The sequence below is a fragment of the Aspergillus viridinutans genome (genome assembly GCF_018404265.1).
Source record: "Aspergillus viridinutans IFM 47045 DNA, scaffold_14, whole genome shotgun sequence".
Lineage (NCBI taxonomy): Eukaryota > Fungi > Ascomycota > Eurotiomycetes > Eurotiales > Aspergillaceae > Aspergillus > Aspergillus viridinutans.
In genome coordinates this window covers 408,385-424,081 of record NW_025091230.1, presented here as the reverse complement: position 1 = coordinate 424,081, position 15,697 = coordinate 408,385, and the positions used below count along the sequence as shown (strand labels likewise).

The 15,697-nt window shown below is 50.7% G+C and overlaps 5 protein-coding genes across 5 annotated transcripts; 3 read left to right on the top strand and 2 right to left on the bottom strand.

Moving 5' to 3' along the window:
- Window positions 1-279: 279 nt before the first annotated feature.
- On the bottom strand, window positions 280-2,169 carry Aspvir_003218 (putative MFS transporter; the record flags this gene model as incomplete). The annotated part of the gene is made up of 8 exons (XM_043274803.1): window positions 280-631; window positions 690-894; window positions 944-1,006; window positions 1,060-1,402; window positions 1,450-1,494; window positions 1,546-1,763; window positions 1,821-1,932; window positions 1,987-2,169. The coding sequence occupies 8 exons, from the start codon at window positions 2,167-2,169 to the stop codon at window positions 280-282; spliced, it is 1,521 nt and encodes a 506-aa protein (XP_043130738.1).
- A 1,984-nt stretch (window positions 2,170-4,153) lies between these two features.
- Window positions 4,154-4,747, top strand: Aspvir_003217 (uncharacterized protein; the record flags this gene model as incomplete). Its single annotated transcript, XM_043274802.1, has 1 exon — window positions 4,154-4,747. One exon carries the CDS (start codon window positions 4,154-4,156, stop codon window positions 4,745-4,747), a length of 594 nt encoding a protein of 197 aa, XP_043130737.1.
- Window positions 4,748-7,284: 2,537 nt separating this feature from the next.
- On the top strand, window positions 7,285-8,359 carry Aspvir_003216 (uncharacterized protein; the record flags this gene model as incomplete). Its single annotated transcript, XM_043274801.1, has 4 exons — window positions 7,285-7,291; window positions 7,319-7,378; window positions 7,433-7,529; window positions 7,585-8,359. The coding sequence occupies 4 exons, from the start codon at window positions 7,285-7,287 to the stop codon at window positions 8,357-8,359; spliced, it is 939 nt and encodes a 312-aa protein (XP_043130736.1).
- A 1,162-nt stretch (window positions 8,360-9,521) lies between these two features.
- On the top strand, window positions 9,522-13,456 carry Aspvir_003215 (putative sensor histidine kinase/response regulator; the record flags this gene model as incomplete). The annotated part of the gene is made up of 4 exons (XM_043274800.1): window positions 9,522-9,604; window positions 9,661-10,505; window positions 10,567-13,155; window positions 13,209-13,456. The coding sequence occupies 4 exons, from the start codon at window positions 9,522-9,524 to the stop codon at window positions 13,454-13,456; spliced, it is 3,765 nt and encodes a 1,254-aa protein (XP_043130735.1).
- Window positions 13,457-14,099: 643 nt separating this feature from the next.
- Window positions 14,100-15,427, bottom strand: Aspvir_003214 (LysM peptidoglycan-binding domain-containing protein; the record flags this gene model as incomplete). Its single annotated transcript, XM_043274799.1, has 3 exons — window positions 14,100-15,105; window positions 15,162-15,352; window positions 15,410-15,427. The coding sequence occupies 3 exons, from the start codon at window positions 15,425-15,427 to the stop codon at window positions 14,100-14,102; spliced, it is 1,215 nt and encodes a 404-aa protein (XP_043130734.1).
- Window positions 15,428-15,697: the final 270 nt, after the last annotated feature.

The following is a 15,697-nucleotide window of genomic DNA, read 5'->3' as shown; positions in this document are numbered from 1 at the left end:
GGGGAGTACTACGTTGGATAATGAATATGGTGTGAACCATTACAGAATCTGGCAAGTTAATGATCCTCGATCAATTGACTAAGGGAGAGGGGCGAAGAGAGGAACTATCTCTCGAAATGACAATACCACCGCCAGTCGCAACGGATCGACGCATATGTTGTGAAGTATATTCTACTGAACTGGGGTCTATATGGATATTTTTGGCATGATCAACTTAGTTTTATTCTGTCATCTTATTTCTCTCGTTGACTTTAGAACAAAAAGGTTTGACGGATCATCCTATGAGTTGCTACCTGTGACCGCTCCCCAAATGTAAGCCACCCAGCCCCCAACAGTCAGTAACAGAAGCGCCGTGAAGCAGTAGATAGAGATAGATTTGTTGCGAGCATAGCATGTCACTGTGTGCCGCTCACGGATCATGCTAATATGCTCTGGGCCTAAGGTCAGCCGTTGTTTCCTTGTCCATTGGAGCGGCGCCAGGCTGTCCGTCATCAGAGCCCCGACCAATATCGCCAAGCCAACAACAACAGAAGCTGCGGCGAGGAAAAGGTAGACGCGGACCACGCGGTGATACGAGTCGTCGTCAGCGTCTTGCAGTGCTCCGGTAATGATTCGGATGATGATGTTCATCCTAGGGCAAGGTCAGTCTCTCTCTTTTTCGATCTGTATACGAAATCGGATGCACGTACGCATTGTTCATCGTAACTTTGAGGGCATAAGCAGAGCCAAAGACGGATTGATGCCATAGCGTTGTGCGAATGCTGTCAATGATGGAAGTTGGGCCAAACGACACGGCAACGGCATATATTCCAAACGAAGCGGCCGTTCCAGACTTGGTCTCGGCGAAGTTGACCAGAACCATACTGAGGAACATTCCGATCCCACAGACGCATACTGGTAGATGTCAGATAGGTTAAACCCATGGCTGGCTAGGGAAACTTACAAACACTCGCGCGGTTGCCTAGGACATCAATAAAGACACCCAGACATGGGACCAAAAAGAAACCTGCCAGAGTCAACGACGGAACAAACTGAACGAGAGAAGCTGACCATCCGCACCTGCATATTGCGACAGAGAACTGTACCATCCTGCTGTAATTGAATCCACGTTGAAGCGCTTCTCCGCCAGCTCGGTTGCATTCTGGCTAAAGACCAAGGCAGTGGTTGTCTGGAATAAGGAGAATGCCATGACAGCCCAGAACATCCAAGGGAGCTGGAACACTTTCTGAAGTTCGAACTTCTTGTTCTTCTCAGTCAGAACCTCCTTACTGGCCGTGTCCTGTCTTCCTCTGTAATGGATATTGCAGTAGCGGTTGAAGAACCAGAATATGACTGTTGCAGCGTTGGTGAACAGGTTCATAAAGACAGAGGTCCAAAAGACCCAAGCAAAGTTTCCAGTTTTCTATCCAGGTTAGTGATGCCGCTTCAAGTCATGACAGGGCTGCTTACCTTGGCAATGACATTAGCAGTCGATTTGCCAACGAATCCACCAATCTAGACTTTGGTGTTAGTACAACGTATCTACCAAAGCGAGTAGGGCAGCACCTTTCCAATCGCTAACTCAAAGCCAAGAGTAGAAGCAAACCCATTGCTTGGGGGAAACCATGAAGAGAACATCTTGTACTGGGCGACCTGGGTTGCAATATCTCCAAAGGCTAGGATGACTCGACCCCCAATCATGAAGTTAAACGAGCGCACTGTGGTAGCTGCAGCAACGAGGATCGACCCGATGGTATATACGACATTGCCGTAAATAATCATCTCTAGAAAGATGTCAGTCACCAACAAGGAGGAATGAGACCCGCAAAGGTGTGACAAACCTGCACCTCCGATTCGATCTGTGATGACTCCACTGATTAACAAGAGCACCGTCGCCATGAAATCCTCGCTGGCCTCCAAGAGGGAAAATTCGGTGTTGGAGACATGCATTTGCTTTGGCCAGTCAGTCGTTGTCTGTAGAGATGTAATGTGACTATCAAGACCTACCTTTTTGATGGTGCTTTTCATGGCCCCTGTTATTCCAGAGCTCCAATGAGAGCCAAAACTGATACATGAGATGAGGAATACAGCAAAGATCTTAGCCAGTAATGGAGGTGGGCGTTTGCCATCAACAGCAGTATCGTGCTCTTCCTGGGAAGGGGACGACACGGCTGGCTCTTTTGTCTCCATAGTTGACTTGACCAGCAACGGAGTAGAACTCTTTTTGAATATGCAGAGAGATAGAACCTAGAAGAGGCCGGAGGTCATGGACAAAGGAAAACAGGGCCAAGGTGTCAACTGCAATGGCATAGGATGACGAGCAAGTTAAGTATTTCCAGGAAGCAGATGATGGAAATTCGATCAGATAAGATTCTAACGTACACGCAATGGGTTGTGGGACACTCCCAGACTCCCAGCATTCTCATCGCTGCTAAAGCTCGGTGGGACCGTTCTTGGCTGATCACTTGTATTGGTTCGGACGGTCGCAGCCAAGGCGAACTACGAGCAGATTGGCTCACCAACCGTGTGGGGCACGCTGCCCATTGGCCAGATTTCTAAACTGGGTATTGATTGATAAGATTCGGCGACCTTCCGAAGCTTCCAGTGGATCACGTTACCTAAATTGGTCTCGCTGGATCAGATAATGAGGTTTCGCATTGCTCCGATATCGACCGATTTCCGGTTGTCGGATGGGCATTGGCCACGTGGTACGTAGACAAATTCGCTCATCAGATGAATAGGCTTGGACTCTTTCCTTCAATTCTCCACACAGTTGTCTGTCGGACAACCGCAGAAGCTCGCAAACAGATATCTTTCGCCCATGTCGATCAAGCACAATAAATTTCAGTAATGCTCCATTCGAACATGGACTTGGCCATTTCATTAGCAGTTGACTCAGAAGTGCTCCGAGCTTGCGCTTTTGGCTGCAGTAATAGCAGTAGAGGTCCAAGGCTCCAGGCGACTAGCAGGATTAGTGGAGATTCTGTCCCGTCACACTCCGCACGCATGACTTACGCAATAGTAAGCCGAGGCAATGTAAATGCTCCTTAGTCAAGGCAAATTAATTGAATCAAGGTGGACAGGATGAGGGGTGTAATGAGCAATATCCTCCGCAAAAGTTTAATTTACAGCATTTTGAATAACAGCGCAGGCGGTCTCAATCAAATCTAGGCATTAAAGGAGACAGATAGAATCATTACTACTTGGCCAATTGCACGACACTACGGACTGATGAGCTTCTAATGTGGTCATACACTGGATATATACCTTTGCCCTTCTTTGCTCATGCGGAGGTATTGACCCTCTTTGTCAGACATAAACTGACAGCGGTCGGTCTTCTCTGTCTAAGTCAGGTCTATCCCTATGCTTTTAGCCAATGAGCAGTCACGACTTGGAATGAATGCTAATATCATGATGCGTATGTTAATTAGTGACCTATTTACAAGAAGATGTCGGGCGTGGAGTATATATGAGCAAGTAACATGGCAGGAAATTCCAGCAATATCAACCAGTGACATATTCATTATACCACACCTGGTGATAGTCTGAAAAATTCGAGAACAAGAAAGAAGAAACTTGATTTCCGTCACCACGTAGGATATCTTGACAGGAATGTCTTGCCGAAAGGATATGGGGCAGAAGAAGACCCTTGTCCCCTCCAAACACTTGACCGTAGGAACGCCTAGGATGCACTGCAAGACTGGTATCAACGAGCTGGCTCATATGACTGAAAGCCATAAAAGTCATGACGCCATTTTAGGCTTCAGCATAAGGGTTGGAACTTCAAGTATAGGGCTGACGCTGTAGACGAAAATAGCAACCGCTAGGTTTTAACTAATGATGTCTATCGTGTCGTTCATTTTCTCGTGGGCACCAAGCCTTTGTGTAACTCTATTTGGAATGCTCGTAACATTGGAGAAACTCATCCAATTATAACAATTTTCAAAGCCGATACCCTCCAATCAAGAGACGCTTCGTATTTGTCTCAGAAGTTGGGTCATCTGCCGACCAGCTGGCTGGGACCAACTCAGTCAATGCTGGAAGTAATTGTGAGGTGTCTCACACACTCAGTCTTTACTCTTTGATGGATTATTGCACATATATAAAGCAACGATGTCAGTATTCAACCATCAGTCCATTACTGAATCAATCAAACAGGGGACAACTTCATACAATGCATACACCAACTCCTCTGACGATCTGCACTGTGCTTACTGTCCTTGCCAGTTGTTTCATGACATCAAGGGCCCAAGATGCGCCTGCCATAAAAGACTCCACTATCCTGCGCTCAACTGTCAGCTGCCCCGACTGTCCAGAGAGAAACTGCTACAAGTGCACACTCGGCCACGAGAAAACCCTTCGAGCAAGCACAGGCGGCCTGGCTTGGGTGCGCTTCCTGGTTGGTTTCAAGCTCCCTGTCCCAGTTACCGATGGAACGAAGTGCACTGTGCAGTTTCCCGCCTTCATTCGGCCTAATCCGTTCGCCGTGAACGTAACCGTCGCCCGAGCACTATCCTCTGACTGGGATGAAGACACAGTGGATGGCGAGAATGCTCCTGAATCCGGCGATATCTTTACTAGCATGTTGGTCGAGCCGAACCAAAACATGCAGACAATGGATATAACTGCGGCATGTAAGGGTGCGCAGGCCAACGGGGAATTTTCGATCTACGTCGGCACTCAGTCCGACAGTATTGAGATCTGGTCCAAGGATACTGGTGCTCCTGCGATTCTCCATGTCAGTGAGTCTGCGTGCAAGGCATCCTAGACATTGATCTTGCTGCGGGGAATTAAGGAAGGGACAGAAGCAGATGGCTGCCACCAGTCCGCCGAACGGAACAACTCATGGCAGTTCTTTGATGATTCGAGGAGTTTTGATGCGTGTCGCATTGGTAATATTTAATTTCCATTCTCAAAGCTTATAGCTCTGTGTACTACCACTGCATTGAGCATAGTTTTATGTACCTATGTTCTAGTTCTCTCGGGAATCTCCAGGGAGTAGGCAGTCCAACGCAGCACTGACTTGGCTTATCCATAAATTGAAAAGTTGAGAATGTTTTTATGGCGAGCTCAAAGCAATATTGCCAGGCACCACGCTATAGGTTATAAAAGACTATGGGTGTATTAATCTCCACCAGCCTATGCGCTACTGTAGTATCAACACTGTTAGAGTAACTGCAGACTTTGCTTTATTCTTCGCCCCTGGTGTAATGCTTGATGTAGTGGTGGTAAAGTCACTGGTGTCATGGTGATTGGCGTTTCAGTTGATGCTTTTCTTGTCATTGGTGATGGTGTCTTTAGTGTCGTGATGTTCTGGGTGACGTCGTATTTGAACAATAGCAGATGAAGGGGATGCCACACTGCTGCTAGTAATAAACATGCCCACACCTCAGAATTATTTTCACAGAAGACAAAAACCACCTTCTGAGAACAACTCCAGCATCCTAAAATAGTTGTTCTTCTTGATGGGTGGAAATAACGCAGTCGGTCCTGGTCAGCGCTTTCGACCTTCATCTCCTCACCTCTCCAGCCTCCCCTCCATACTAGAAGACACCTCGTGTACCATGTCGACGCTCACTGAGATCACCCCCAAGGCCGACTCCTCGTCGCACCTGGCCACCTTCTCGCCTCCGCGCTCCTCGTCCTCTATTTCTACACTCCATGGACTGCGTTCTGCATACAAATGAGCGCCGGCCTGTCCGCCTTTGCCTCGCAGTAGCCTGCCCCTCCCACCATGTCGTTTGTTAGCATCAACGCCAAGGAGCTGCCTGACGTCGCACAGGAATATGGCATCTCCGTAGCCCCCTATGTCGTCTGCCTGCGCAGTGGCCACGTCCTTGAGTTGATTAGAGGTTCCGACCCCGCCAGAGTCCGCAATGCTCTGGATCGCCATGCCGCGGCCCATGCTACCGCTGTCCCTGCTGTCCGGCTCCTACTCCTGAACAGCCGACGGAGGCTCTCATCACTTGTCTTACTGAGTTGGTCAAGGCTGCCATGTTATGTTATTCATGAAGGGTACATCCCAGTCGCCTCAGTGCCGTTTCAGTCGACGGTTAGTTGGTAGTGTGCGTGAGTACAGCATTGATTATGATTTCTTTGTCTTGGCCGATGGGAATGTTCGACAGGATTCCTGGGTTGACGGTGAGCTGGTTGTTGGATTAGATATTGTAAGTCTCTCCGATTTGTCCGAGACATCGTTCCTGATCCCTTGTTTTAGGTCCGCGAGAAAATTAGCGCCGATTTTGACTTATTGAGCCAGTACTCTGCCAGCAAAACCATCGCTTAGGGGACTCTGCATGATACCTGAGCCTGAAGGGCGCCGTATACCCCACAAGTCGAGAAGGGCGTGCATCCGTCAATGTTTTCTCCAATTGTACTTAAAGTAATCGAACCAGATCCGCCGAAGTGATACGATATTTGAGGTTATCTTGATTGTGACGGTGCAGTTCCTCATGTGAAAGAAGTTGAGGAGGTGACTTGACTGAAACCTCGCGCTTGTAAGGATTGTGTTGGAGCTAGAGAGTGGGCTTAAGGAGGTGGGTCGGCCTCAGTCATCCTGTATATGTATTTCAATTAATTTGCGAGGCTGACTATCATGTGCCATTACAGTACAGCAATTTCGACATATTATTGAAACAAACTAGATCAAAGACGGATTAAGATTGGTCTTCGTACAGAAAGTGAAGAAGCTGTAGGAATCATCGACGTCACGGAAAGCTTAACCAGTGAGGTTGTCCTATTGCCACGCTCTATCGGCATGTTCCACAACAGACTGACTGCCAGACTGACTTTTGTCCAACCGAAAGAATGAAAATAGACTGCGTATGTGGCTATAAGGACGCACCCCATGTGACTATTTTGCCTATGTCACCAGGCATTCACTTGATTTTCTGCTACGATCCTTTCTAGTAAAGTGGGATTTACTATTTCAGCGATCGATTCTTCTTACGGCTGCGACATCTTTGGACTATATCTTAGAGGATCAGGATAGTACTCGGATTCTGAAACAGCCTGCTGGAGGCTTTGATCCTCATAGTTCTGAGATTCTGATATTCATGTCTCATGCTAGTGACATATGCAGGGCGGCAAATGAACTTTGATTGTTAGAAATGTTTCGCCGCCGGGTCACACAGCTTATTCATAATGTGCGCGGATTGGAAGCCTCAAGTCATGAATACTGGTTTGACTGTTACACATAGGGATGCAGAGTATCTAGTCAGCAAATACGGCAGCTGAGCCTCCTAGAGCACCACTCCCACAAACTTCTCGAGCAGGTAAGACGCTCTTGTTTAATGCGGTGATCCGATGCTTAGTGTGCTATTATAGTATGCAATTCCAGTACCACAGGGATATGTGGTCACAAATCCGGGGGATGCAGAGGCTGTTGTGTCATCGATTGGTGAGCCCTTGTTGAACTATTGAAACGCGAAAAAGGAATTGATGATTTGGACAGGTGCGCCGTCGGTTCTCAAGTCGCAAATTCTGGCTGGAGGACGCGGCAAGGGAAAGATGAGCAGTGACGGCAAAGGAGGAATTCGAATCGTAGCAACGTAAGTACAGTGGAACAAGGTCATTTGATTCCACAAAGTTGACAAGATTACACAGACCAGAGCAGGCGTTTCAACATGCGTCCAGAATGCTTGGCCATTACCTGACTACACAGCAGACGCCACCAGGTGGCTTTCTGGTCAGGAAATTATACATCTACAAAGCAGTCGATGTTGAACAAGAGTTCTATCTTTCGTTGACGTTTGATCGCGAGCGATACAGTCCGGTTATCCTCATCTCTGATCAGGGTGGTGTGAACATCGAGTCCAACCAGGACAAGCTGCACAAGTTCTGGTTCAACCTTTCTCAAGGCATCACTGCCGAAACCATGGCCGAGATTCAGAAGCAGTTGTGTTTCACAGATAAAGAAATGCCGACTATCGAATCGATTATCAGACAGATGATCAAGCTTTTCAAGGAAAGGGATGCCATTCTTCTGGAATTGAACCCGCTTGTGCGGACTCCTGAGGGAAGCTTTGTCTGCCTTGATGCCAAGTTCGATTTCGATAACGCCGCCCAGTTCCGTCAGCCAGAGATATTCAGTAAAGAAGAACGCGTGCCGGGCTTTGAAGATGAATACGAGGCTCAAAAGCATGGTCTGGTATATATCCGCCTGAACGGCCACATCGGAAATATCGTCAATGGCGCTGGACTGGCAATGGCAACGAACGATCTGATCAATCTACATGGCGGAAAATGTGCCAACTTCCTTGACATAGGAGGCAAAGCGACCACTGAGACACTGCTCAAGGCTTTTGAGATATTGAACCGGGATCAACAAGTCCGGGGGATTTTCGTCAACATCTTTGGAGGTACGCGTGCTCCTTCATAATGGAAGAACTCTCCTAATGGATCAAGGCATTGTTCGTTGTGACATGATTGCCGAATCGATTATCCAAGCAGCATCAGCACTAGGGGGGTTCAGGGTCCCTGTAGTAGTCCGGCTGCAGGGCACCAACTGTGACGCAGCCATGAAAATGGTAAGCCAACATAGCTTTTCCAAAGGAGTAACGGAGCTCACCTGTGGATTGTAGCTCTCAGCATCGGAGTTGGACATCAGCACGGACGCAGATCTCGAAAAGGCAGCTGAAAGAATAATTGGGCTTACATGGAGCTAAACTGGTGGTAGGATTGCAAGCGGTCTGTCTTTGGTGCTTAAAAAAGGATCCTACCTATGTAATCGAACACATATTATGTATTATATTGACAGATAGCAGTATGTACTGGCAAATTCAGTTAATATTGAAATATCAAACATCTGTGACATGTGGATCTCATGATCGACTGCACTAGCGAGGGTCTGACAGTGACCATCCTGTTGTATGAGATTAATTCATTTTACTGTAACTAAGAGGGCATTGCAGATACAATACAATGCCTTAGACATTTTGTGCTCTTCTCAGTAAAGCATATCTTCCCGCTGTGCCTAGAGGTACAATCCACATTGTCAGTTTTGGCTGCTGCCCCGGTTGTTTCGCGTTGTCTCTGCTGTGGACCTTGGCACCTTCGGCCGAAGCATACAGGGTGGGGTCAGGGCAGCGACCAAATCACCAATACTGCCGTATAAAGTGCATTATTCTATTGGCTCAAGGATAGATCTCTTGCTAATTTTTCACCTAGTATGGCTAATATTTCAGACCCGGATCATTTGTATCTCTTCGCACTTAACAGCGGGGCTCGAAGGGGATCCTGTCTGGACCCCCGCTAGTGTGACGCTGGATAACCAATCAGATCCCGCCGTCGAAATGACAAAGTACCATGATGACGTTGTGGCCTTGGTTCCTTAGGCCAGACGGTGCCTCTTCCATGTTTCGCTTTTCGAAGTTATTCCCCATTTTACCCTGCCTCAGTAAGCCAGTGGTCCTCCGATCAACAATCGCCCTCCTCATTTTCCAGCGACGATCTGTCGAGATCTGGCCCAAAAAATTATACCTGTACGGCCTCCCTCGAATTCTTGAGCCATGTGCTAGTGAGAACGATGAACAAACCATGAGATGTTAGAGATCTCGGATTTTAGCACAGCAGGCCGCAACCCCTCCCCCGAGATCGCTATGGCGCAGGAGCGAGAATTCTACAAGTATGTGCCACGTATCCGCTCACCCAAGAGAGTCGGATCATCTAATTTATTGCCAGGTATTGCCTGCTGCCTCAACGTCCAGGTCTCCTCCATCGGCCACCCCCATCTCCTCGGAGCGAAATCGATGCGGAACTGCTACCACAATCATCACAAGACACCACTTTGACGGCGCTTGCGCAGCTTGGAGCTTTGCGATTGAATGCCCGACGATGCATGATCTCCCTGTTTGATCGTCATACGCAATATATCCTCGCTGAATCGACTCGCACGTTAAGTCTCCAGGACGACAGGGTGCATGTTGATGGTGATGGCTTGTGGCTGGGCAGCAGTGTCATTCCCAAACCGGATGGGATCTGTCACTATTGCTGCGAGGAGGATCAGCTCAACGCCGGACCAAAGGGTCCGAATGGAGGATATTCCGCATTGGTCATCCCGGACATGACCAAGGACGACCGGTGCAGCAAGCGACAGTATGTGGTGAACGCCCCGCATCTGCGATTCTATGCTGGAGTCCCTATTATGAGCCGTCGGGGCATTGCCATCGGCGCATTCGCAGTGAGTGACGGTCAGCCTCGTGCAGGCTTAGATCTGCTAGAGATTCGGTTTATGACGGACACCGCGGCCGCCATCATGAACCATCTGGAAATGGTACGCTCTCATGAACAGAATCGCCGCGGGGCCAATATGATCGCAGGATTGGGAAACTTTGTCGAGGGGGCGACCTTTCCGTCGAGCAGTCTCCGAAGGAACATACACACTCACGACGAGGACGAGGAACAGCAGTCAGAGAATCCACAGATTGTTATCCCACAGACGCGACGGCATCACCAAGCGCGGGCGGACGGTCGCTCCACCCTCAAGGAACGAAGGAACCACAAGGAGGCTGCTGCATCTCCATCAGGTACCACCATCTATCCTAGCTGACGATGTTGAACAGAAGCATCTCTAAACTGTCTTTACAGGATCTCATGAAGGACAGGAGTCTGAGACACCACCTCAAGTCTCCTCCACACCCAACCACCACCGTCAACCGGAGGTCACCCTGGTGTCTGGTACAAGAGAGATTATTTCACGCGCGGCTCGTGTCCTGCGCGACTCTTTAGAGGTGGAGGGCGTTGTTTTCTTCGACGCCAGTGTTAACTCTTACGCGACTTTGGTCCGGAACTCGGACGGTCGCCAATCGGACCTTGAGGGCAGTAGTAGTACAGGTGACGCTAATTCCAGCAGTGACAGTGACAATCCGACTACCGGACACTCATCGACCGAAACTGACGATTCGACCGTGTGCGAAGTGTTGGGGTATTCCACTGCGCAGGACGATTCCGAGAAATCGACCGGGCTAATGCGAGAATCGTTTCTTCGGTCTCTCCTTCGCCATTATCCGCGTGGTGCTACCTTCAATATCGACGAGAACGGTGGGGTGTCATCCAGTGAGGGAAGCGACAGTGCCTCCGCAAGCTACGTCTCGCGAGAGATCGTTTATTGTCGGGACGAGGGCTCCAAGGTCCAGCGACAATGGAAACAGAGAAAACGGGAGCGAGTGAGCCTCAAGGAAGAAAACAAGGCCCTGATCAAAGTGTTCCCCGCGGCCCGCAGTGTGACCATGTTCCCTCTCTGGGATTCACGGCGAAATCGCTGGTTCTCGGGGCTGTTTGTGTGGACGGCCGCGCCGCGCGTCTTCAGTCTGACAGGCGAGTTGGCCTATCTCTACGCCTTTTCCAACAGCATCATGGCGGAGATCCATCGGCTGGATATCGAGTTGGCGAACAAGGCCCACGCCACACTCGTTGGAAGCATTTCTCATGAATTGCGCAGTCCACTTCATGGCATTCTCGGCAGCACGGAATTACTGACCGATTCCACGATGACACCCGCTCAGGTTGCTCTGGTCAATACCATCGAGCACTGCGGTCGGTCGCTGCTTGACATCATCAACAATATGCTGGACTTTGCCAAGATCAACCAGTTCGCTCGCAAATCCCGATCGTCTCGGTTCAAATCTACGTACGCCCCTCGTCGGCGGCCGGGGTTGCCTGCACGCATTGCTTCCAAAGACAAGCCCGGCTTGGGGGTGGTCAATCTGATCTCGGATGTTCAGCTAGATGCAGTGCTGGAAGAAGTGGTGGACAGTGTCTTTGCTGGTCATTGCTTTTCCGCCAAGGGGGGGCTCGTTGCCCGACCTGCTCCACATGTCCCTGCCCGGGATAGTGACGGAGGTTTAGTTATGAGAGGTACTGCAGAGCGACCAATTTCTGCTTTTAATGAAGCACTCACCATCATCTACGATGTGGAGCCCGGTGTGCAGCCCGGTGTGCAATGGCTGTTTGAAACGCAGGCCGGTGCATGGCGTCGGATCCTCATGAACCTCTTCGGTAACGCCCTCAAGTACACGCAGTCGGGTTACATCTCTGTGACGTTGACGTGTAGCTCGTCGGCGTCCAACCCTAAGATGAAACGACTGGCTCGTGGCGACGGGACACGGGAGGGCATGGGCAGTGTAACTTTGACCGTCAAAGACACCGGGCAGGGCATCGACAAGCAATATTTACAGAGCAATGTGTTCAAGCCGTTCTCGCAGGAAGACCCTCTCTCTCCAGGCAGTGGTTTGGGCCTCAGCATTGTCCATCAGACCGTTGTATCACTCGGTGGCAAAGTCGACATAACCTCCACCAAGGGCGTCGGGACGGAGGTGACGGTCACGATGGATCTACCGCGCACTCCTCAGGCAGAGGTCGCGGATAACGAACGCGACACCAGTATTGTGCGCAAAGCCAAGGACCGAGTACGTGGCAAGTCGATTGGACTGATCGGGTTCGGATCAGCCTCCCAACAAGAAGATGAGGCGCTTGTTCTCTTGCGCTCGTCCCTCCTTCGCATGTACAAGGAGCATTTCGGGATGGAAGTCAGTCTCGTCTCGTCGAATGCGCCGGGCCAGCCAGTGTACGACCTGTATTTGGTCCGACAGGCAAACCTCGACGAAGTGGATCAGATTTGTCGGCAGGTCACAATGGCCGAGAGTGATTCGCGCAGCCCGCCGATGATTGTGATTTGCGCGACACCTCAGATGGCGCAAAAGCTATCGACCTCTGCAAGCCAGCGACCGTCGACGTCGATCTACGAGTTCATCAGTCAGCCATGCGGACCGTCCAAGATGGCTAATTCCCTTCTGGCTTGCCTCAAGCGCCAAAGGGAACGGCCGTCTTGTATTTCGGGTGGCGGGACCGACACAGCGTTTCTCACCGCGGCTCAAGCGAGCAAACCCAGGCGGCAGAGTGAGAATGTGTCGCGAGTCGACTTCTCCTTGACGCCGGAGAAGACCGTAGTTTCAGTGACTACCTCTAACGTCGATGATTCCGCTGTGGAAGTATCGACGATAGAGGCAACCAAAAGTGTTCCCTCCGTGCTCTTGGTGGACGACAATGACGTGAATCTGAAGCTGTTGGTCGCTTTTATGAAGAAGGCCAAGTTTCCGTACCATACCGCTTCCAATGGGCTCGAGGCTCTGGAAGTGTACAAAACGAATGTCGGGTACATCCCAGTGGTTCTCATGGGTGAGTTGTCCTATTACCACAAATACTATCGGTCCGTCCAACTAACCGAGTAGACATCTCCATGCCGGTCATGGATGGTCTCGAGGCGACGCGGGAAATCCGCCTGTTCGAGAAGATGCATCGCGAAGGAAGCACCAATGCCGGTCATTCGTGCTTCAAACCCACGACGGTTATTGCGCTGTCGGGATTGGGCAGCGCCCCGGTCAGGCAAGAGGCCTTTAATTCTGGCATTGACCTCTTTCTGTCCAAGCCGATCCGCTTTCAGGAATTAGTCAAGCAGATCGACGAACTCATGCATTGATGTTTTGTTTACGTCGATACAGCATTGGTCCAGACAACCTAACCAAGCACAATCACGCATTAGGATGGCGGAGTTGGGCGTTTGTCTTATATACTCAGGGATGGGACACTAGGAATGTAGCTAGCAGGCAGGTAGTTCTTTCATCTTCTGGCAAAGGTAGCATCATTGCAGTTTTGGAAACCTTTTCAGCAGAATCAATCTTATGCATGCCTTAGGCCTAGGCATGATGAGGAATTCACGTGCTGTCTTATGCCCATAATTGAACAGACTGAGCCAATCAGACATGCAGGATGAGGTGGGATCACACGGTCAAGGCGTGAGGTTACATCGTGGCAGCACACTAGCGAATCAGTACTGCTCGGGTATTTTGCGATGGAGCAGAGGCTGACGTGGCTACAAAGGTTAATCAACTAGGAATGTCTGCAAGCGCCTAAACGAATACATTTTTTCGCAGTCTCATCTAAGATGTTATCGGTCGTATATCGTTAATGAACAAGGGAGCAGTGATCTCGACCAGCGACAGCACTGTCACAAAATCTGAACAAGCAAAAAAAGAGCTTCCTTGGATGTGCACCAACACATCTAAACAAGGATGCTAAGAAAAGAAGCGGAGAAAAGTACAAAGCCGGAAAAGGTGAGCAGTTTACGCCTTGATACAGTATTGATATCCCAGCCAGAGATTCGTGCACGGCTCGTCCAGCCCAGTGTTCCATTCGAGGAGCTGCGCGGCGGTGATGCCGGTCTCAGCCTCGACCTTGAGACAGTAGTCGCCTGTCTGGACGGTGTAGTATTCCTGGCAGGAGGATGTGGCGTATGGGTAGATGGGCGCAGCTGCGGACGGGCTGGACGACGCAGTTGGAGCGTCGGTGGGGGTGCTGGCCACAGGTGGCACAGGGACCGGGATAGTGGGTTCAGGGGTAGGGACTGTCGGGGTTGTGGTGCAAGAGCTGCTAGAGGATGTGGTAGGCGCGGTGGTGGGGGTCGTGGTGGTGGGGGTCGTGGTGGTTGGAAGGATTGTGGGGGCCGGAGCGCTAGTAGTAGTGGGGGCGCTGGTGGCGGACGAGCCAGCGCCTCCGGAGAAGGCACCGGAGACGGCCGACGTCAGCTCGCCAATAGTGTTGGAATCGCAGCTGCTCGGTCCGGTAGTCCAGCCGGTGAGACGGTTGGCAATATCCGACACGTAGCAGTGAGTCGCGATGCCCTGGCCGAGGTTCTTGGAGGGGGCGAGGGAGCCGGAGTTGTAGATGCGCGCGGCGCGGTAGTACGCGGCCACATCGCCTGTTCCTCCGGCCTGAGCGAGACATTGCTTGAGGCCGTCACCGGCTGCAGTGCCCGCGGTGCCATCGGTGATCATCTGGGTGATCTGGGAGGCAGGGCAAGGAGTCAGAGGGCTGCCGCGGTTGCAGGAACCCGGTCCATCGTGGCTCTGCATGAGACCAGGGTTGACAACCCCGTTGTCCGTCGTGGGGACGCGGACACAACCGTTGCTCTCCTGCATGACGATGGCCAGGATGAACCGAGCATCCACGCCGGTGGAGCTGGCGACGGACTGGATGCTGCTGCACAGGTGCTCAATCTCCTCGTCAGAATTGTTTTCCACGTTCCACTGAGCGCAGGAGCTCTTCAGGGTGATCTTGTTGGCCTCGAACCTGTCACAACATCCCAGGTTAGCATCTGACAAGGGGCTTGCGGCATGAATACATACATCTCCTCAAAGGTCGGGAACCAGTCGCTCATGGACGGCCATCCATCTGTAACTTCACCGGTGCCACCGAGGACGGTGTAGCCTCGCTTCTGAAGGGACTGGGTGGAAACTTCTGTGGTCACCTCGCTGGAGGGAAAGGACGGGACAGGAAGCCCAGAAATGAGAGTGGGAAGGCTGCCAGCAGCCAAGATCTAAGCCCAGTATATCAGTACGCGGTTGCGGTAGGAGTTACTGCTGTTTATACTTACAAAGGGAATGACCAGCATGGTGGCTGTACAGAAGTGCCCGGCACGAAAGGAAGGGAATGACAGAAGTCTAGCTTACCGATCAAAGGGAAAAGGACGGAAAAGGGGGGGAATACATGGCTCTTATAAGCGTCGAGTCGATGGTCCCTTCTCTGGTGTGCCCTGACCCCTCTGTTTCTAGCAACTGGGGCATTTCTCCCAAGTAGCAGTATTTAGTCCCCATATTCAGATACCGAAAGGCTAAGCTTACCGGAGTAATGACCATATCCAATCAGCGATGAGTGCAAGGCC